This window comes from Pelmatolapia mariae, linkage group LG9 (assembly GCF_036321145.2).
Source record: "Pelmatolapia mariae isolate MD_Pm_ZW linkage group LG9, Pm_UMD_F_2, whole genome shotgun sequence".
Taxonomy (NCBI): Eukaryota; Metazoa; Chordata; class Actinopteri; order Cichliformes; family Cichlidae; genus Pelmatolapia; species Pelmatolapia mariae.
In genome coordinates, this window is record NC_086235.1 from 15,019,289 (window position 1) to 15,042,740 (window position 23,452).

The 23,452-nt window shown below is 43.1% G+C and overlaps 1 protein-coding gene across 1 annotated transcript in view; it reads right to left on the minus strand.

The window, feature by feature from the left end:
- Positions 1-23,452, minus strand: part of gli3 (GLI family zinc finger 3) — a 97,257-nt gene that overhangs the window by 14,708 nt on the left and 59,097 nt on the right. The window contains exons 5-10 of the mRNA XM_063484302.1: positions 12,417-12,622; positions 9,420-9,581; positions 5,177-5,378; positions 3,348-3,567; positions 1,109-1,222; positions 36-176 (exon numbers count right to left, since the gene is read on the minus strand). Of these exons, the coding sequence (XP_063340372.1) occupies positions 36-176; positions 1,109-1,222; positions 3,348-3,567; positions 5,177-5,378; positions 9,420-9,581; positions 12,417-12,622 (1,045 nt within the window). The remainder of the gene's footprint in view (positions 1-35; positions 177-1,108; positions 1,223-3,347; positions 3,568-5,176; positions 5,379-9,419; positions 9,582-12,416; positions 12,623-23,452) is intronic.

Sequence of the window (23,452 nt, forward strand, 5' to 3'; positions counted from 1 at the left end):
CTTGTGATTTTTAGTGGGTTTTAAAATCTACTCACTTGTACTAGCTGCTCCTGCGTGTCAAACTCACGGCAGCAGTTTTCCCAGTGGCAGTTTGTCTCGTAAACTACCTCTGGCTCCTGTTTGCTCTCATCCTTGTCCCCTTCCTCCTTCACCAAAGTCATACCGTCGGGATTGTCCTGAGGAAAACAAGTTTTAGCACAACAATCAGTATCACCGGCACAACATGCTGAGATAAAAGTTAGAAAGCAAAAGTAACCGTTTCCTCTTCCTGACATCCGTCCATGTAAACCTGTCACAAAAGCCACTTTTCACATGAAAGGCACAGCCTTGAAGGTTATTGGTTAGTGGTGTAGCCGCAGTGCCCCCGTACAGCTGACCTCACCTGGCTGCCTGGGAGAAAAGAGTACAGGGCGGAAATGTAGCGCTGAAAGCCCCTCTCTGTTTTGGTGGTTTTTATACGACAGGACTGGGGTGAGTATTTGAGGAATCTAACCCCCTCTTCCTTCCCTAGGCTGCTCTATTAGCCCACACATATTTCACTGTCACAGCTAGATGCCGGAGTAGAGCAGGGAGTTGGAGAGGGCTTTACAGGAGAGCCCGGGCTTCCACTGCACACCTCAGGCTCTTTCTTCTGCTGCTGCTGCTGCCTGAGAATCGACCCCCGTAAGATTTTTCCTCCAGATGCAGACACTTACTCTTATCACACTTCTCTTTCTTTACCCCAGCCATTTAAATTCTGATTAAACCAAAGCAAAAACAATTTCCTACCAGTGTCCCGAAGATCAATGAATAGTTTTGCCTCGGAAACTGAAACTGATTAGAGGGGGAAAAAAAGGGAAAATCAGCCAGATGCAGGTAAATAAACACTAAACTGTGGCTGGTAGGCTTGCCTATTGTTGTAGCCATGTTGGCAGGTGACCAGCAGCTATATGGGCTTGTTATTCTGGGGGGTGGGTCTAAAAATAAAATCAAGCTGGTGGGATTTAGCAGTAATTTACTTCCTTTTTTCCCCAGAATGTGTGGAGTTCTCATATAAGTGAAAAATACCTATCGAGTCAGTAAATGAAAGCTAATTTTGATGTTTGCAGTTAGTGCGGGTGACTCCCACCTGTATGCTCACCGCGCCCGGGCTCGGCAATTCTTCCTCTGGTTTCATTTTGGAACGTTTGTGGTGCATCGGGTCTCCTGTGCTGCTCACAGCGGATTCACTCGTTGGTTTGGCCTGTGAAGAAATATTTGAATATTTACTTGATTACATTATTAGATTGTATTTCTTTGAGCCTAAAGTGTCACTGTCTCGACTATAAAGACTATACTGTACAAAAATCTTAAGAGGCCGCTCTTTTCTGTGTATTTTGTTTCCAAGCAGGCAGACTTTTTTAAACTGGTCACGAGCAGTAGCTCTCCAGACTTTCTGAAGGTCTCTCAAAGTCTTTCTTTGGACATTAGCTGCTTTTTCACTGATTTTCAGTCCAGTCCTTGTGCCTGACCATTTTCAGTGTTTTTTTTTCTTTGTTTAGCCACTAGGTGCCAAACTAAAAGAATGAGCCAGTGTTGTGTCTACACATTACAGACAGCTTAGCAAAGACACATGAAGCCTCAAGAGAATTGAGGAATCGTGGCTCTCTAGAAGTCAGTCTGGAAGTCTTGAGGAAGTAAAACGGGGGGGGGGGGGGGGGGGAGGCTGAGGTTTGTCATATTACACAACAACTGGACTGAAAATCAGTAGAAACAGGTTTCATGGAGTGATGAATTCAAATGTAATTTTTTTGTTCAAATCATTGTCAGTATGTATGGAAGAGATTTAACAAATGGTTCAGTATCTACAGCCATCTGTAAAACACAGTGGCAGCTCTGTCTGTATTTCAATCAGTGGTGTTGGGGAGCAGGAATTATGCCTGTCAGTATGACAATAATGCTAAACACACTGAGAGTGCAGTAAAGCATACCTGGATAGAAAAACACCTGGCGAAACACTTTCAGTCATGGATTGGCCTCCCCAGAGCCCAAACCTCAACATTACTGTGAAATTATCTCATCAGAGAACAGAACAAGAGGTATCCACCATCCAAAGAAGAGCCTTGAATTACTTTCCAGAAGCCTGAAGAACTACTCCTGAAGACTACTTAAAGAAATCACAATAAAGCTTGCTCAGGCTGTGTTGAAGGATAAAAGCTCATTAGAATTGTATAAATCGTGTTCTTGCCTGAAATACTCTATTTCCATGTGTGTTTGCATATATATTTACTTAAATAATTGCACCTATTTACCATTTTCTTAGCAAAACAAAGAAAATGAGGGGGGGCTGGCTTAAGACTTTTGCACAGTACTGTATATTTTTCTATTTCCTCATATATATTTTTTTGTTTTATTCTTTATGGTATTATTAAAAATGTATGCGATGCTTATAAGTCAATCAGTCATTTACTTAATCAGCCTGAAAAAAAAACAACCGTGGTTGAACCTTAATGATTCCTGCAAGTCCCAGACAAGAGCTTTAACCGAGCTAATGAAAAGCAATGCAATTCAGTGTATCACATTAGCTACCCTAATCATTGCAATTAAAAAAAACACATGAACCAATTCAACCAATGAATGACCTGACTTTGGCCCTGGCTTAAATATGCCCTAGAGGGAATTCTTGTTACATATCAAGCTAGAAGAAATAAAAGAATTAACAAAGAGTTTTTAAACTTCTGGGGGAAAAAACAGGCAAGTTTTTCTTTGACTTTCTATTCCTGAAAATGTTTTTTCCCATAATTTGGAGTGTTTTACAGGACTCTCCGTTCTCTCAGTCTCTTCAGCATTTGTCCAATATTTGATATTCAGCTGTGGCCTCAAAGCAATATTCTGTTGACTCTAGTAAAAGGGAAAAGGCAATTTTGGTGTGCCCGATTTGAATGAGGCCTCATTTGTGATAACATAAAATTCGAGGCATGGGACACAGCAGGGAGGATGGGTAATAAACACTGAATATTCACTTCAAATGCAGGCCCGCACATACAGTAGGAATGAGAGGAAAAAGTCCCTTTGGATCCATCCATCCATGTCAATATTCCCTCTCTATATTCTTGTTCTCTCTCTAGTGATTAATGGAGTCAGCAGTGGGATTCTATGCTAACAAGCCCCTTGTTGTTTGCTGCAGGCGGGTTCTGGGCCACGCTCGGCAGTCTAAAAACAAGAGACAACACAAGTAGGAGGAAACTCCCAGGAGAGGCACACATGGAGGGGGGGATCCTGCCTATACCACCTTAGCTCGCTGCATTTCCCTCAGATGTGGCTGGCATAGACGCTGCTATCTATTACCTGCAATGATGAATCGCAGAGGCACTAGCCATTGCTCTCACCTGCGAGGAGTCGTTGGAGATGACTGAGCGCTCGCTGGCACTGAGTCCAGATGGTGGGATGCCAGGCACGGGTCGCTGGGTGGCAAAGGCTGGTGTTGGGTGGATGAGAGGTGGACTGTGGCCAAAGGCAGAGCCAACAATGCCCGGTTGACGGCCCATCAGCTGCTGGTGCACATGCAAAGCCACCGGGGTTGGAGGGTAGGCGAAACTTAATGCTGGGCTGGAGAGAGTAGGGGGAAAAAAATCCTCACTAAACTACTTCACTAAAAAAATCAGCTGTAAAGGAAATGAGGCACAAAAGGGGGAAAGATAGTGAGTAAATGGATTGTTCTGGATAGCGCCTCAATCCCTGAGGACAATCTGACAGGAGATGGTGCGGTAATGCTGGAACCACAGGACCGTCGACAAATCCCTGCCAATGAATGTTCAGCTTGTTAACACAGTGAATTATCATGTGGTCTGTGTAAGGCAGTATGTCATTCTTCCACCAGGCAAATGATACACACGATAAATAATCTGAGGTGTATCTTATAGCCATGTAAATTATTTTTTATCTACTGCAGCAGAGTTTGTTTTTTTCCCTCTGTAGCTTCTTAACCTGCAACCTGAGCTAACTTTTTGTGGATGATAAAAATCCCAGAAGCGACCCAGAACCTCTCCTGGGGTCTGTATAACCACTGACGGACCTCCAAATAAACACAGATCTGTGTGGCTCCGAGCGCAGGCCTCCATTCATCCTGCGCTCTGACGCTTTGCTCTCGCTGCGACCCATATTTCTGCTGATCTTATTATGAGCCGAGTGGAAATCAATGAGCCGAGACACATTTGGGGGCCCATCCGCTTGTCATATCACTCATCAGTCTGTTGGCTTTGGCTATTTGGGCCCTGTCACTTGGACAGTGGCTGAGAGTGCAGCGTGATTGATCAGGCTCTTCTTACAGATTGCTGATCAATGGCTGTGGGTGGGGCGATGGATCTTTCCTTTTCCCATCTCTACTCTGCTCTTTCGCTTCCCTTTGCTAGTCTCGGTTACAGAGGCGTGATGTATGTGACGTTTCCATGAGGTGCACCGGATGACTGACACGAGCCGCCGGGGAGGCAGGCTGACTGGCTGGCTGGGAGATCGTCACCCACGCGGGGCCTTGACATGGACGATACGTACACACTTATTTCCCCACCACCGCACACTTCTGGTACACTTTTATTGTACACACTGATCCTATTGAACTTTATGGAGAGTTTTACTATAAGCATCGATGGCATCGGAAACACCACGTACAGCATCATTCCCCCCTGGGGAGAGTCAGCTGTTCCATCCATTCATTCATTATTGACACATGTTAGTTCCAGAATGACCACCTTGAAAGAACCATGTGCACAAAGCACTTCTATAAAAGTGACTCACAACTGAGTGATTTACTTTTAAAGTAATGGTCAAAATCTGAGAAGCAGAGGACAGCATATATACGTTTTAGTCCCTATTATGGGTCAATCCCACAATTCCTTTCATGGGAGTCAATCAATGTAGGCCAAGAGTATAGTAGCTCGTCTACCAGTTTGATCCCTCCTAACTGCATGTCGAAGTATCATTGGGTAAGATACTGAACCCTGAGTCAGCCCAATGCATCTATCAGAGTTTGAATGTTGGATTAAAATAGGGGAAAAGCACATGTGAATCAGGCTTGTATGAAAGCACTTTGTGTGTTACAATTGAATAGAAAAGCACTATAACATCCACTTGTCCTTAATTAGACTTCCCTTTCCTCTTCACCATCCACATTTTCCACACTTATACACACAATGCAAAGACCATTCAGGGCAGTTTTTACCTGATGGCCCCAGCCGAGAGGTGACCGTAGGAGCCGCTGGTAGACGAGCTGGAGCGGGAATTGTTGAGCATGGTGACGAGGGAGTTGGGCGAGTTGCGGATCATGGTCTGCAGGTCAAAGCTGTGCTCAGAGAGGGGTGAGATGGGCAGAGGGCGTTTCCTGCTGGGTCGCGACGGAAGCCTCGGGCTCGGGAAACGAGAGCCTGCGGGGGATGAGGAAAGAGGTGGAGATTGAGCGCCAAGTATCTGGGTTTAGAAAGACCAGTACACCTAAAAATAAACCCATATCCGAGCATCAGTTAAACTCTGAAAATGTTTGAAATGAAACGAGCATTTGCTGGTTTTTACACTTTTTTTTGCATCCAAACTCTAACCTAATCTAACCCCAACAGATGACATTTTTGTCAATCATCAGACAAAAGGCTCATCTGAACGAGTATTCGGCTGTCACTTGATGCACTGCTTGCATTTCATCTATGAGAAAACATGCCTTTTATGTTGGAGAAATGCTCTGACTGTGTATGGTAATATTTAATCAAGTCCAATTTGACTCGTTATTCAAATGCAATCAGTGTTGACTGGAAATACGAAAAAGGGGGTTTGAAAAGGTAAAAGGCGGAAACGGCGCAACCATTCTCTGCGCACATACAATGAGCCACGGGTAGAGATTAAAACATGACTTTTGTTGTCTTTTCACATGGAGATGTCACAAACAAGACAGAGAAAAACAGGGGGAGATGGAAGGAGGGGGAGAAAAAAAAGCGCTGAGGGGATGTCGTGCTTTGTGCGTGAACTGACACAATGACTTTGTGACTCAAGATTTGGAAATAAAACATTTTGAGTTATTTTATAAAGGCAAACAAAACCAGCTTAGGCAGCCCCGATAACCCCCCTCCATATTTACGTCCCCCACAATCCATCCATCTCCCAAACGTAAATGCTCCATCTCTCGTTTGACACATCCAGCGATTACAGAGCGCTCCATTCACATGGTAATCACAGTGTGTGTGTGTGGATGCTGCTCCAGTGGCAGCAGTGGTGTTCTGGCAAACACAGGCCACGTAAGGAGAGCAACACTGCCTTAATAATGTCACTGTATGGAAAAGCCATCTTTTTTATGTTTCTGACGGGGGTCCTTCACATTGTTAAACACAGCGAGGAACACCGCATGGCACATCTGATTTTACCCAACTTTGCGCGTCCTAAATTTGACACCAGCTGACACTCCACGCAAGCCGAAGAGCGGCGAGCAAGAGGGAAAGCGTCTACTTGTGGTGAATTAGGTGAGGGGGTGGGTGGTGGTGTTTGGTGGTGGTGGGGGGGAATACAGCTGATGAGATGGGTCTGTGTCCCAACACTGCAAAATCTCATGGGAGTGGTATTTATTAATGCACAGCCCAAATGATAAATCAGCCAACTGGGGAAGACCGAGACAGAAACGTGCTGGCTCGTTGCGGGACTGTCCCTCTAATTTCCTCTTGATTTATGGATGGGATGGCTGGTTAGTTGCCCCGTCATTAATTCTCACAGCCAGAGAGGTTTCAGACGGGCAAGACTGACTGGCGGTGGAAATAAAACGTGGCTCCGAAACTGTGCTTGAACCGTCTCGAACACACCTGAGGGCCACATGAGAGGGATTTTATGAATATAGACTTTTTAGTGTGATATAAACTTGATTTTAGAGATCCAAGGACGCTGATATAAATGAGTAATCTGGTCAAAATCTCTTTGTTTCTGAACAGCTATTTGCGAAAACTAAATTTTTACTTTATATTTTCTCCATCATTTCTCATAAATAAGCGGTATATTAATATTTAATACACAGTTTACAGTAAACAGTAATGTAGCTTTAGGCAGCTAGAGTGTAAAGGACATTAAAAGGTTTATTAATTTTCAACGTGTCAGACATCATAACTTTTTCTAAGATGTATTTTATATTTAAAAAGCTGTTTTCATTGTTATTCATCTGTTTACACACAAGTTTCCACTTAAAGGTGCCTATTGGAGAGTTATAGCAGTAATATAACAGTAAATATGTTTGTATACTTACAGCTACCTTTTAATGTATTATTAATATTTATGAAATGTTTATACTGCTTACGAATTCCAAACAGGAAGTCTTAACGTGCTACCATATAATTAATAGCTACAATTAATCAGGTTACATAAAACAGCTCTGGTGTTAAAAATGCTAAAACGCTGCTAAAAGCAAGCCTGTTTATAAGAAAAACAGCCAGCTGTTAGTGGAGAATAGCAAGGAGATTAAAGTCAGCTAATAAAGACCACAAATAAAGACTTTATGGCAGTGTAGACTTTAGTTTTAGTAATCTATGAGAGCTATGGTGCTAATTAGGCAGTATGAGCATAGACAATAGCCCATTAGAGCACAAACAGGCAGGACAGGCCCATTGTTTCATTAGCAGAGCGCTCTCTGAAGGTAATTAAACTGATTTGAAATTGACTAAAATAGCTGCAGTGTCGTACTAGCCCAGATTATCAGCGAAAGCCTCTTGACAGACGCCGCTCTTTGTATGTGTTTTTTTTTTCTCTGAAATCCAACCAAAGCTTTAAAGTGTTAATATTTCAGGCGCAGGAACACACATTGTTGAAACATGATGAGTTATTACCAGCAATGATCACAGGCGATTTTTTTTAAAAGTGAGGAGCGCCGCATCTCTACTTAAATTTGGCCCTAATTGTTTTGTTTCAGTCTATTAATCTTAAAAAGTGACACAGAAGAAAGGATTTCTGCAGTGATGAATGGTGGGACATTCCAATTCCCACTTAATAGCAATTAATTTTCTGATACCCGCACAAGTTTGGCTAGTTTTAATTAGTTTGTTCTGAGGAATCGGGGGGAACTTCACCCCGGATTTCCATGAAAGCGGCGTCTGACTGACTAAATACATTCTCATCAAAGGGAGCGGGGTGAAGCTGTCCGACCTTTCTAAGATTCAGTGTGCATTTAATTTCCTATTTACACTTTAAAATAACTCATTAGCATAAGTCCTCTGCACACAGACCTGAGTCGAACACATTAAGACAATAGCTCATTTAAATCATGTCAGAGGAAAAAGTTGCAGATACCTCCTCGCCGTGGTTGATCTATATATAGTACAAGATAGGTGAGTTATGAAAGTGCAGTTTTAAGGGTTGAATTCCCACTGGGGCCACTCATGCTTAAATGTGCAGGTATGCACTCACTTTAAGGTGCAAGTGCAGTAGGGATGAATGTGGTAGGCGTCTATTCACTTACGTTTAAATGTCCAGTTTTGGCGCCTAGTACAGTTGACATATAATTCCCAATAAACTCAGAGCCACTGTAAATCACGGAGGTTAAACTCTTAATGTCAATAAGAAGTCTTTGAACTTTTACTTTTATCTGCTGGTTTAGTGTTTTAATTGCTAAGAATGGAAACCGCCTCAGCACCATTGGTAACACCTGCTTTAAAATCCTGGTGGTCAGGCAGAGAGATTTAGATAAAGAACAATTATTAAAAACATTATTAACCACCCTGATTATGTTCTGTCATCTGAGTTCAGTAAGCTGCTCCCACCAGTACCCCAGTGCAGAACAAATAGACACTTAAAATCCTTCATTTCCTCCGCTTTTAGATCACTTACCTCTAGATTAACCTTTAGATTAACTTTTTTTTTTTTATAATTTTTAATTTCTTTGTCAATTTGTCTGTTTATTTTATGTATTTTTTCATGTATTTTACTGTTTATTGCTATTTATCGCTTGACTTCATTCTTTGTTGATCTGTGCCTTCAAGTGCAACACTGCAGGTGACTAGAGTTTGGTGTGATTGTGTGAGTAGGTTGTGTGGATGAGGTACAAAGCTGCCCTTTTTGGGGGGAGTCTGAATAATATGCAGTGGTGTAAAACCTTTCACTTTTTAACTATATTTAATCAGGGTTTTAACCTTATGAACTGCAAACCAGATAAAATGTGCTTAATTGGATGAATAAAAGCCATAAAAGAAAAAGCTGTCTATTATGTTTATATTATTAAATCAAGACTATTTTTTTAATAATGAAAGTTCATGAAATCCAGTACTTCTTATGGACGCAAAACAACAAAAAAAAGAGATCAAACAAGTTTTGGACGTATGTAATGGGGAATGCACAAAGGAAACCTACTAATGTGGTCTTGAGGCAGTGTTTTAGTGTAATCCTAAAATTATTAGGTATTTATTTGTTGTTTTATATATGAGACACCTCTGAGATGAGTGCACGCTTACTGTCAATCGCCTGCAGATACTCCATGTGCAGGGCGCTGGCACTGCTGGCCCCAGCGGCGGATGCCACTGACGGTAGGAGGTCAGACGTGTAAGGGCTGCGGTGGCCCGCCAGCAGAGCCATCTGGTGGTAGTACTCAGCTGTGGTCAGACCTGTGTGAGGGGCTGGAGGAGAAGAAAACAAAGTAACCAAAACATAAACTGATCTGCACCCACGGAAGAAACACTTAAAAGAAAAAAAAAGGCTGGGTAGAGGCGGAAGAGGAAAAGAGAGAGATGCAAAAGGAAGGGGAAAAATTATTAGCGAGTTAGAAAAACATGACAGGCTGAGCACCTGCGCTGCGTTATAAAGTCTGCATTCATTTACATTAGATGATAATCAGCTCAGCAGAACAGTAATGAGCACATTAGCAACACCATCAAGTTTAGCAAAACAGCTGCACAGGGAGCATCACCTGAAGTGGGGAGCCTCACTGGGGATTACCGGATGCTTGCTCAGAGATTACAGTGAGTGTGCATTAGTGTTTGATTGATGCATTCGTGTTGTGAACACCAGAACCGATCGCCTTACAATACAATGCAGTTTTTAAACAGCCTTCGCTCTTCGTGCCGATCACTCGGAGAAAGGGCATGAGCGTGTACATGAATATATATATTTACTGTATGTGTGTGTGGTAAGAGTATGTGGGCTGGTGCATCCTTTGCCAAACACGGCGCTTGTGTGCTGTGCGCATGGGGGCTGCAGATGCAGATATGCAACCTGCTCCTCGACTCTGCACATTTAAACTCTGCAGGAAACAAAAGGCCTAAATCTGTCCAGATAGATCTGCGTGCATGTGGATACAGCCTCCACTTCACTTTCTCTCTCTTTCTCTACAATGTCTCTCTTTTTCAAGTCATTCCCTTAGTTATAGAGTACTGTAAGTCCTTGAACCATAGCCTAAAAATAAACATCTGGCGGTGGGCTTCCGTATGCAAATATTCTAAGAAAGAGAGAGGAAAAGACTAACACTGTGGTTTTGGATGCAAATATGGAATCGGTTCAGACCACTGAGTGCTGCAGATCTTTTTTTTCTCCCCCAATTGAAGAAATAAAGAGAAAATAAATAAAGAAACAGTGTATGAGGAGATTTCCTCTTAAGGCTGGCCTGTATGCCTGCAGAACGCATCCATGATTGGTTAAATGAATGGCAGAAAAAAATTCTAAATTAATTCGATCTGGCTTTTATGTCTTCAGTGGAAGGGGGGAGTTTCTTAATTGTCTCCAGTGTTCCGCCTTAGCTTTGCTTTTGCATTCAACCATAATGTGTCCCATTCAGGAGCCGTGCGCAGAAAAGAGCTTTGCAGAATTTCTAAATCAGAAACGCTGGCATCCGAGTGCGATCCTCGGGGCAAAATGGGGGAGTGGGGGAAGGCTGTCAGTGTGGCACTCAATGTAGGGAAGGCAGAGACATGCCTCAGGACTCCGTGAGCCACCGGGTGCTCCTTCAGCACAACAATAGGAACAGGGGCGAGCCTAACTCTGAACTCGGTCTCATATAGAAAAGAGAGAAATATTGAAGGCGGGAGGGGGGCACAAAAAAAGAGATGTGAAAGCAAATGTGTGGCAGCAAGAGGGTGGCACTAAATCCCACCCACTTTAAATCTCCATTAGATTCTGTTAATTAATTCATCATTATTCAAATGTACTTTTTGCTGGGAAAAAAAAATCTTTGCATATTGAAGGAGGCTCCCTGTAAGCGCGGTGATATACTAACAACACAAAAGCTGATGGGTTAATTAATCACCGGATTGATTAAAGGAGTAATTAGGTGCCTCATTCACAATTCACAGCATTATGGAGTGAAAAGGGGATCATGTGGTAGGTTGGAGAAACTATTTTGATTTAAAGCAATCCGAGACCGGCGCACATTATTTTGCGGTAATGGAAAATTGGAGGGTAGAGAGTCGGAGCTTCGGTATATCACTCTAGTGCACGAAAAGGAGCAGGGGGGGGGGGGGGGGGGGGGACTCTTGGTCGTTACTTAGTCACAGCTTTCAACAGACCTGGATGAGAAGAGGTCGAATGCACGGGTGCAGAGGAAATGTCCCAGCTATTTGCCATTTCAGAAATACACTTCAGTTCAAGGTTGGGGGCTAAAGTGGGTCTCTGCTGCTGCTGAAGTACCAAAAGGCTGATGGCTGAGAAGGTGAGGGCCATAAATGATTATTGGGACATTTGGAGATCTATGAGGTGAATGTAGATGTTTGGCAAATAAGATCTTACATAAAAATAAAAGATATCGGTTTTTTTACTTATAATATGACCAAAATCATGATGAAAATAACTCAATATGTTTATTATTAATTTAAAGTTTTTTCTTCTTTCTCTAAGTTGCTAAGACTTATTTTATATATCTATAAAATAAGGTATAAAATAAATGAACTGCTACATATCAGATCAATTGATTTCCCAATTAAAATCCATATTAAGATATAAGATTGCTCTCAGGAGGATGCGATACGAATCACCCCGCTTAACACCACCAAACCGTGAACTTGAGCCCGACCCTCCCTCCGTGTGCGCGGTGTAACTGTACGTGACCCTGCCGCTCACTGATGCATCCTCCAGAGGTCTCCGACATGACTCACAGATCAAAAGGATTAGCCTCCCTCCAATCTGAGCCCCCACCCACACGGATGGCGCTACACTCATAATACTCCCATCCACCCGCTCCCCTCACTCAGATAGCATCTCGCCAACCCATGGGTCTTAATAGAGATGGATCTGGTTGCCTCTCACCTGACCTCTTTTGATCTCGAACAGGAATTAAACGGATACACACAACCGAGATTCCCCCTAATAGCAATCGAACCTCCGTAATTAATTCCAGCCGTTATTTTTAAGGGTCTTCTGAGGCCTTATCACCCTCTGCTGGGGCTGTGTGCAGCTGAGTGTGTGAGTGTGCATGCGTCATGTGTTGTGTGTGCGTGTATCAGTTTATGTTTCATTTTACTCACCATCTGCAGGGCTGAGGCCCCGGGTGGCTGACAGAACGGAGATGGAGGGGCTGCTGTGGAGAGAGCGGATGTAGTCCATGTATGGGTTGATGTACGGGTGTGGAGGGTGGAAGGGCGACTCAGCCCCCACAGACGGGTTCCGCTGGGGCGAGATTCGGATGAGGGAGATGTCGGAGAAAGCTGGACTGCCCGCCAGAGCAGGAGGCCTGCAGAGAAGAAAATATTAAGATAAGATGACACATATGATACAAACTCAATCACAGGTTTTCACTAAAGGCGTCACATAAAGGGGGGTGGTATCGTGCTTTTCTTTATTTTCTGGCATTTGAATGCTGTTAGAGGGGTTCCAGTGATACAATGAGGGATGAAGTAGTCGCTTAGTATGATGTAATAATGAGGAAATATCATTAAACTGTTGATCTTAGCCACAAATCTCTGGCCATCTGCACAGAAACCTGCACCCACCAACCTGCTTTAAAAAACATCTGTTTATGAGGGGCAGCCAATCAGATTAAAAGTTGACTTAAATTAGAAGAACAAGGTTGAGATGAATACGGATTATTTGAAACTGTGACTCATGCAAAGCTACTCAAGAACAAAAGTATGGAGCTAGAAATTTGAACTTTTTTTTTTTTTTTTTAACAGGAAACATTTTTGAATAATAAAAAAATATATGTGTAGAAAGGAACATTAAAAACACACTGTGGAACAAATGTTTATCATTTTTTAAATATATATTTATATATATTTGAAAAGTCACAAATAAACTTGATATTACAAGATCAAAACTGAATGAAAAAATAAACTAAAGGAGGCTTTCTGTTGAGAATTGAATTGAATTTATTTATTTTTAAAAATTACCTGTTTATTTTTATTATTTCTTATATTTTGGGGGGCTATCCTGGTACTTATTATTTATTTTACTCTTTTTGTGCACAACGCTTTGTGACCGTTTGTCTGTAAAAAGCATTTAATAAGTAAACTTACTTATTTTGGTATTTTTAACCTAATCTGAAATTAGTCAGCTGTTAATCTGATGGATATATGGAGCTGATATTAACAGCATCTAGACTTTACAGTCAAAATGGGGAAAAAAAGTAAAAAGCCTTCTTTTTATGTATCTATAAATAAAAGTAATATTTAAAAAAAATACATTTATTTAAAAATTAAATTTAAACATTTATTTAAACATTAAAAACATTTTTTTAAATGATGATTTCTTTAAAGTGGCCCTAATATCTCTTCATTCTTTGACTTTAAATGAACTTACTTCAATATTGCTGTCACAGACTCCCTCTATCTGACACCATTTAGAGACCAGTTAGACCATTTAAATCAACATGTGTACAAGAACAAGATCTTTTGATTCCACTATGTTGTCATTTTTAAGTAAATTAAACATAAATAAGTCAGTTTCTCCACAGTTGAACCAGGGACATCAGGCTTGTTTCAGCCTGAACATCCAGATGTTAATTCGATTGGCAGACTGGCAGTGGCGAGACCAAACAAATAGACTGTGACACTATCTCTCTCCCTCCATCTGCAAAGCAGAGAGGAGAGTGCTGCATTCCAACTGCTCCCTACGCAGACATTTCCTCAGATCAAAGGCAGCTTTCACCACTGCGTCTTAATCAGAGGGAAACGTTAGACCGAGCTCACCGCTGGCCAGGGCCAGACAAGCAACGCTGCGCCGCAACGCTACATTGCTCAGATGGCTTCGAACTTGGCTTGGAGATGAAACCGTGTACAGAATTGCACATGACGGATACAATTTTGTACAAAATCCACTGGCAAGTCTCATACAAAATCTCATTCTTTAAATAGAAAATGTGAGCGCTATCGGGCTTCACTTTATCAGAAACCTTTACTATCAACTTTCTCTTTTCTGTGAGATGTGAAATAAAGTTGAGAACAATCAGGAAAACTTCTTAGCAGCCGAGTTTGAGATGAACTAATTTGTGCCCACTTCTTATAATTGGTTAGGAGCGCCTGGAAACTTCATAATGATGGCCTACACCACAAAGGCCTTCCCCTGAGGATGTGGAGAAAGCCCCATATCAGGCAGACATTAACGGGCTAAAAGATTAGACTGAATTAGCCCCTCTGCTTCTCTGGGGCTCCCCGATGGACTGGTCTACTGTGACAAAAGACCCCAGGAGAAGGAAAGGATGAGCGAAAAGAGGGAGAGGAAAAAGCCTGGCCCAACGTTTGTTTCGCAGTGACCTTGAGCAAGGCCAGAGGGAGTGGAACAGCCCAATTACGACCTCTGCCCCATCCCCTGTTCCCCTCCTGGCCCCTTCGTCCCTCCACTTCACAGCCCCCCTAATGAAAGAGCTCAGGCCAGGGTCAATAATGAGCACTGAGGAGTGGAAACGACACACACACCCACTGAGGAGCAGACCAAGAAACACACAGACACACGTGAACTGCTTCATCTTCAGAAGCCTTTCTGTAATTAGACCAAAAAGGGGCTATGGGGCAATTTTAAAGGCTTGCGCTGCGGTCGACAGTGTGACAACATGTCTCGCGACGCTGAAGCAGGTGGACGGGAAAAAGACGCCGGCGCTCTCCGGAGGAAGAAGAGAAATCCTGAGCAAAACCTTTTCTGTTTGAAGTGCACAAAGGTGGCGACTTTCAGGCTCATACCTGACATTGCAACACAAACGGTCGTGGAATTTTTCTCCACCTCCATATGATTGGTGTCTTTTTGCACGTCAGCTGTCAGAAATCTCCCGATAAATTATTCATTTCCTCCTCGCCGAGAAGGCCATCGTGAGAGCAAACGGGCACTTCAAAACAGGTGTGTGAACGAAAGAGCGTGCTCACGATAAGCAAGTCATGTGCCCCCACGCCACCATTATATGCCTCATTTGCAGAGATCACAACATAGCTGCAAGGTGATGTTCGCTTTCTTGTCACACGGCAGACCTTGAAGCTCGTACACGTACGCACTCGGGGGAAATATGTAGCACGGGGGAAACCGAAAAAACCTGCTCTGTCAGTCATTAAAGAAGAGAAACGGACATGCAAACACACATTTTTAACCATTACCTGCAAAAAAGGCATTTGGTTAGCAGCAAAGTAAGCACAACTAACATCTCTGGAAGCATTTTTCACATTTTCTGTGTTGAAATAAAAACCCAGGAGGAAGAGCAGAGGAATTTCATGGCCTGTTTGAGGGAAGCCAGACATCCACTCTGGCTGCCATGACACTGATTAAACCTGTCATGTGTTGGCTGCGTCCCCGTACACCAGCCCAAGCTAAATGCCTCTACCTTTACTTAGTTTTTTCCAATTAATTAAAAATAAGATCAGAGCAATTGCCTGCATGGCCGGAATACTGGTGGGAAAATCGTGACAAATGGAAGAGGGAGACTTCAGGGAAGGATGAGGTAGAGATGACTGTGAACAGTAGTCTCAGGGAGGAGAAGGAGGGAGTATGTGAACATATGACCTATGAATTTGGGAGGGAAGGGTGGACAGGGAAGAGTTAGGGCAGAGGGGGAGTTGGACAAGGAGGGAAGGGGGAAAAAAAGACGTCTCAAGGGGTCCGCGGCCAGGTGTGAGGGGATTTAAGGAGGACAGCGGAGAGATTGATATTTCGGAGGAGGTTCGGCGCGTCTTTAAAAGAAAATGCAAGCGAGTGGCCGATCCTCCGTGCTCAGCTGCTCTCTGTAGGGCCGTGATCATCTCAGCATCTGCCAGCATGCATTAATCAACATGACAAAAGGAAGCAGTCTGACAATGTGCAGCGTGTGTTTGCAGGAATGTTCGCCCTGTGTGTGCGCTGATGTGAGAGTAGGTGTGTGGGTGCGGAGAAGTAGCGTCTCAGATACACCTGATTTGAGATTTACATCAAAGTTGTCCTGCAGGGTTTTACATACTTCTTCTTAGAAGAGAAAAACTTCACTCTTCTGCGTCCTTCACAGGTTTATAAATTCCATTTAACCCTTAAAGAAGACGTCCTGCAAAACGGGCAAAGGGAAAGCCTGAGCTCCTGACATATGGAAGCTATTTCCTTTCACGTGGCCTTTCTTAAACCAGCCAGCTCCTCTTTAAGGCATCGCATGTTTACACGGAGCGGTCTGTGGATTTTAAACTGTCGTCTTATTTCACCCAATGAATATACACTTGCCAAGTGTAAATATGCCCCCAAAAGATTTTGAGTTTTTGTAGAGTGGGAGTGTAGAGACCTTGAATCTTTGTTTGGAACAAGATTATATCAACACTAATATTTTTTTTTTTTTTGGAGTGGGGAGAAAGCTACAAACATGCATTTGCGGTGAAGGCTGATGACTTCACTTAGGCACACAAGGTATCATTGTGGTGCAGCAGCCTGACCTGGTGGTATTGACATAGCGGTGTGCTAAAATAGGAACCGGGCTCTGCAAAATACTTTTAGCTCAAGCATGAAATCGTTGCGCATGAAAGAAAAAAAGATGAACATTTCTTCATGTGTTCTTTGGTGACCAGCACAGGAAATTGGCGAGTCCAAATCCAATAACCCAACAACTGTATTCATGGACCTTCAAATTTTCATCTGTGAGCTGCCAGTCTACTCCCACAGAGAGTCGCGAAAGAAAAAAAAAGGCACTGAAGCCAGCAGTCATGACCCTGCCGAATTGAGAGGAAGTCTTACTAAAACCAGTCTGTACACTGCAACGGTTCATGAGTGCTGGAAAATGTAGCTTTTCCATGACACAGGCCAACAATTACATTGATTCGATGTCACATTTACAGAGGAACTAATGAATATGAAATAGCATAGATGCATCTCATGTTCACACTTAACTACTGCCTGTAGCTGCAGCTATGAATAATAGTATACTGTAGCTAGCTGTAGCTCAGGAGGTAGTGCAGGTCACCCACTAATTGGTAGGTTTGTGGTGCTGATCCAATCTGCATGCCAAAGTGTCCTTGGGCACGATACTGAATCCCAAGTTGCTTCGAAGTGTGAATGTGTATAGATAGAAAGCACTTAACCATAGAAAAAGTGCTTGTATGTATGTGGGCAAAGTATCAAAGTGCTACATAAGAACCAGTCCATTTAGCATTTAGCTATTATTACAAATACATTACATATTATTACATATTATTACATAATCAGGTGTCATTAACTTGATAACAAGGTTTTTTTCTTCTCTCTTTACACTCGTAAATGGAAATTATAAGCAGTCAAGTGCGTGGAAGAAGCTCAAGCTAAAGCTAGTGATGGCTAATGCTCTAGACTTGCAGACAATCAGTATTAGGGGCAACAAAGAACTGCAGTTCCCTATAAGACCACTTGGTGGGCTGGCTCCGAAAGTCAGTACATTCCCACACACTCACCTGCTAAAATGTCCACTTCTAGACATCTTCTAAACATTTGAGCTGTAGCTAACTCTAGCCTTTTTAATGAGTATGCTAACTTTCATGGGGATGCTATGGTTAGCAGCTTTGCCTCACACAATTAGAAGGTTACTGGTTCAAATCCCAGCTGACGCCATTCTGTGAGGATGTGAGGTATATAAAGTGCTATATGAATATGAGTATAATACATTTCTTTTTTTAAAGATAGGTGCTTTGTTTAATTATGTTAACAGTATCTGTAGCAGTTTAGTATGTAGTATGTAGTATGCTAATAGATAGCAGCTACCTTGGTCTGTGCTATTGCTAGATAATAGCTTAGCACTACACTGGCTCCAAAAACCCATGACTGTGATTACTTTAAGCACCTGATTGATGGTAAGATGGGAAAATATTGCTTTAATATGTTATAAGGATGGAACGTTATTCACCATATATCAAAACCTGAGCATGTTTCCTATCCGTATGCACCCCTACTGTCAAGGAGTGCTGCTGCAGTCAGTCTGAACAAGGCCTAACCCATCACAAAGGTCTCTGTGATTCTATTATTTTCTCTGTTTGACACAAAAACATTGCAGTACTGTGAACTGACAGTTTTTTGTTCTCTCTTTTTTTTTTTTTTTGGCTAACAATATTTAGTAGCAGATGGATGATTTAGTAACAGAATACTGCACAGGACTTCATATTAGTGAAAAATAAAGAAGCAGTTTACACACACGTGGCCACAAGGGGCTGAGTGAGGTGGGAACTGAGAGTTTTAGAGGGAATTGGGATCTGTCAGGTGTCAGTACCTCTCCTGACCGAGGCTGACAGCATCACATGCCCACCTCCCCCCCTCAAACCTCACCTCAATCTCACCACCTCATAGAAGCCGGCACTCCCACCCCCACCCCCTCACCCCACCCACTCTCAACCCTCTAACCCACCCAGCCACGGCACAGCACTGCCACCGCTCTGAAAGCCTAAACCAGAGAGGAGGAAGAGAGAGGCTCCTGACAGCGGAAACACAAGCACTTTAAAGCTCCAAACCCTTTCACTGAGATCAAAGGGCCATAGGAACTGAGCCAGCTGAGACCCAAGGAGAGAGGAGAGGGAGCTGAGACAAGGGGAGAGAGAGGGAAGACAGAAAGAGACTGAGAGACACAAACAGAGGAAAGAGAATTCAGGGGTTCCTTCATTAAGACTTCATTAAGACCTGCAGCTAACACACATTCCAGCGCAAACTGGACTCCCTCTTCCACTGCAATCCTTCATGGCCTTTGTGACAAACCATTTTTCTTGGGATGACGAACAGAATAATAAAAAGAATTTTCTCCACACTGCGCCAGTAAGAGTCGTGCAGTGTCTTTGTCTTGACTTTATTCTATTGGTGCCTTTTAGGCAAATATCTGAGAAAAAACTGACTTTTTATGCAGTAAGTTTTACTAACACGCCTTCAAAGAAATGTGTTCTCCACTTTTTTTGCTTTTGAAATGCTCATTATTATCTTAATTGCCCCATATTAAAGAGAAGGACCTGTACAGGTTGTATCCCACCTTTTGCTCTATGGTTGCAGTGACAGACTCCTTTAACCCCAATGACCATGAACAGGATAAGCAGTCAAGAAGATTGATTGCTGGAAATAACAGTCGTATGCAGTGTATGGATGCACCTTTTTAACTGAGCTCCAGACTGGTCACCTAGTCAAATGTTGAAGTTTAGAAACTTCAAAAATCAAATGAGTGATTCATCAAATAAGGCTGAAAAACTCATTCTTTGGCCTTTACTGTCAGCACCAACAGTTATGCCGTGCATCTAATCTGAATTTCCTCGTTGCAGTCGAGCAGCAGTGTCTGCTTTAAGCTTTTCTTCTGGGCAGTGCAGGCGGCAGAGCTGGCAGGGTATGGCGAGGTTGCCAGGCATTCGGGGTAAATATGTTCCCCGAACGCTGCGAGGGCTCTGCGTGACCCTCTGACATCAAAGGCCTGGGTGGGTCCGAGGGGTGGGAAGGATTTCTATTCATGGTCACATCAAGCAGGATTCCCTCTCTGCGGGATACCTCTGGGGGCGTGCCAGACATTCCCATACACTGCGTCGTCAGTTCACACATACTCAGTCGCTGTGCAGTTCAATTCCCAGCAGTCTCCTTCAATCCCCCCCCCAACTCCTACAAGTGTGCGTTACAGTCACATTCACACGCAAGCAGAAGATACACACTCGTTCTGCCAGAACGGCATATAGCTCATCTCTGTGGGCACGTATCACTCCACGCCGCTGGAGCGGTAAGACATGTTTATTAGCAGGAGTCAGAGAGTGTGACAGGGTTGAGTCATAACACACGGGTCCAGGTGTCAGTAGCTCCTGTTGAATCTGCCACCTCTGTGAACTCCAGAGGAGTCATGAACCTTAAAAGTTGAGTCACACGTGAAAAATGTTTCTTGTTCGAGATCAAGGCGAAACGCTAAGAAAGAAAGGGATTGGGCTTTATCGAGAAAAAACAAAAATACAAGACAGATTCAAATCTTCTCACCACTCGTGCTGGTTTCAAAATGTGACTGAAAACAGTCGTCGTTTTTGAAAAGTTTATATTTGGCTTTGCCACGCAGCAGGGTTGGTTTTTTGTGTTTGCTTTGTGTTTTTTTATTTTGTTCGCAGGCAGTTTTAAAGTCTTTTTTTTTTTCAACGAACTGCAATTAAACGTAATTTCAGCCATCGCGATAAGAACGTCTACCAAAACGAATCAACTAAGTATACAGCGAGAAAATGAAAACATGAAAGTGAAATTGCACAAAATGAGCCAGGCCTTTTTTCCTGTAATTTCAAGGGGGCTGGAATCAGGGAACAAACATGAGCTCAGGGGAAAAAAACAAGAAAAAAAAAGAGGATTTTCTTGTTTCTTTTTGGTCGTCTCCCATGCTTGATTTTGCTCTTTTACAAGTAGAACACCTTCATCTCTGTGCGCAACCAATTACGTACTTGATTGCTGTTTTTTTTCCCCTGCTTTTCTCTTTTTTTTCAAAGCGAGAGAGTGAGTACAGGTGGAATTAGCTCTCAGTCAGTGTTTTGAGTTCCTCTGGCATGCCTCGGGCAAGAGAGAAGACAGGAGGGGGACTCCTGGGTGTTAAAGTGTTAAACTTCTGAAAACATGGAGGAAACACATCTACCTTTCTTTTTCCTCTCAAGCCGTGTCTCGATGGCCCCGATGCCTTTACACAGAAACTCAGCTGACGCCTGCAGCTAAACAGGGTTCAGGGTTCCACACCCCATCGCCCTAGCTACCCGATGAGTCAGGTAATGAGCATGCGTGCCTGCATGTACGGCCCACAGGTGAGGGGCGGTGTTGGAGAATGAGTGTGGCCCAGGGGCTGCGAGGAGCCTCGTGGATCCGTGAGACAGCTCCGCATGATCCCCTCGCAATTCGACACGTCACACTGGGCTGCCGAAATGAGCAGCCGCACGGATGGGCCTGAGCAAATCACAAACAATACACAGCGCTACAAGACAGCAGAGACACACTGCTGGAGATGGTTAATCCTTCAGACAGAGATCTGAGGTAGAACAACAGAAAAAAAAAGGTGGGGGTCAGGAGGATGAGGAAGGGAGGGAAAGCCGAGACACAGAGGAAGAAGAGGAAGAAGCAGAGCGGGAGCATCAGGTAAGAGACAGAAATATGTGTTTCCTCCTTGGCACTAAAAATCTCCTTTTCAGAGCGAAATCCATCACGTTTTCCTAATACATACTTCATGCAGAGGAAGGGAGAGAAAAGAAAAGCCGGACAGAAGAAAGGCAAGCGCTGGTGGGAAAGTGAACAGACACAGCCTACTTTATTCTGCCCATTTCATCCATCTTGTTGGGCTAATAAAATGTCAAGTGGAGTTCCTTGATATTTAATCATGAAGGGGCCGAATGCATGGCGGTGCCAAGCGCAGGCTTGATGAAGCTTTGGGAAGCTTAAACACAGACCTGAGGAAATTTTGGATAAACCCAAAGAGAGGGAGGACGTTTCACAAACCTCGCTACCCAAATGAAGCAAAACTGTTAAGAAATAGGAGATCCTAATAAGGGAAACACTTTTTTTTACTTCCTTTGGCTCCAGGAACAAGTTTCCCAGCTTTACTCGATCCCCTTAAATAAAAGTTAATTCCTAATTTAGTCAAATCGGTCAGAGAAATGATGAAAATGTGCCAAAAAAGAAGAAAAAAAACCTTGCTCTATCTTATAAGCACCCTGCAGCTGTGTGCATGACTCTGCATATTTGCGAGCAGCTCCCGCCGGACACTCGCCATGAAAATATAAATAAATAAATGAAAGAACTTCACAAGCTGACGCCCTCTCAAAGAAAAGAGAGGCACCATGGGAGACAGAAATAGCAACGGGCTTCTCTTCTGACCCGCGTTGCAAACTGCATTATTAGAGGAAACCATCCTATCGGGCTATCAGATGTAATGGACGCCACATCTGATAAGGGAGATAAGAAAGGGCTGAGAGAAAAGAAATCGCTTTATGTGATATGAATTAATTTTCACTGGTGAGGAAAGTGTAAAAGAAGCGATTTAAGAAGAAAAAAATGCGATTCAGAAGATAAACAAATAGAGAAAGGGAGGGGAGGAGGTCCAGAAGCTGTAATGAACTCATTTCCTCCCAGCATTAAAACTTTCATTGGTCTTTAGCACAATGACTAAAAGCATTCTTGTAACCGACATGTGGGAACGTTTTGCATTGTTGCGTTCGGGTTCCCTTCAATCATTTACCCAAGGCTCGACCAGGAGAGTCGGAGGCGAAGGAGAGAGGGAAGAAAGAAGGAAGGGAGGGACTGAGAGAGGATGGAAAATGAGGAGAGTTGGAGAGGATTTATGACCCTGTTCCCTTGGTCTCGTTACTTGCTATAACTGGCCCCCAGAGTGGGATCGCAGGGTCTGGAGCTCAGAGCCCAGAGATCAGAGTAATGGAAATTCCACATTTCTACACTGCTACAGCGTGACGGCTTTAGGGCACAGGTTGATTCGAAAAAAGAAGAAGAAAAAAAGTAAAAAGAAGCTGAAAACTGACTCTCAATTTTTTAAAATCTGGAAGCAGAATTGATTTTTCTGCATTAGGTAAGAAGCAGCCTTTCTGAAGCTCGGTGATTCCTCAAACGCAGCAAAGGTGCGCTTAAGTGATGGCTTCTTCTGCCGGGAGGCTCTTTTAAACGCGACTTATATGTGCGGAGCAGACACCAGCCTGAGGTCAGGGAGGCGATGTGAGGCGGCACGCCATCTGTGCTGGGGTTGTATCTCGGGCCCCGCCAATGAGAGGAAGGTCTCGTAAAAGTGACACTCGGCCACACCCACCAAATAAGCCACTGCGTTTACTTCTCTACTCTGCATGCACCATAGCACATCATGCAAAAAACTGATTTTTTCCAGAGATTACTCGATTAATCAATCAGCTGACTTACACAAAATTAATCAGCATGCATTTTCTTTACGTAATTTATTAATTATGCTTCTTATTTTTCAAGCTAAAATACCATAAAGTGGAATTTTTGTTATAGTTGCGTTGTGAGAATTTGGTGTTTCATCATATTTAATGAATGCATTCCACAATAGTGACAGAGACTACTAAAATACAGTTAGCGCTGTTATTTGTATATAAATGCTTTAATAGACGCCTTTTTTTGCAGACGATAAACTGTCAGACGTCTGAACAATGTAGTGTGGACAATGAAAACG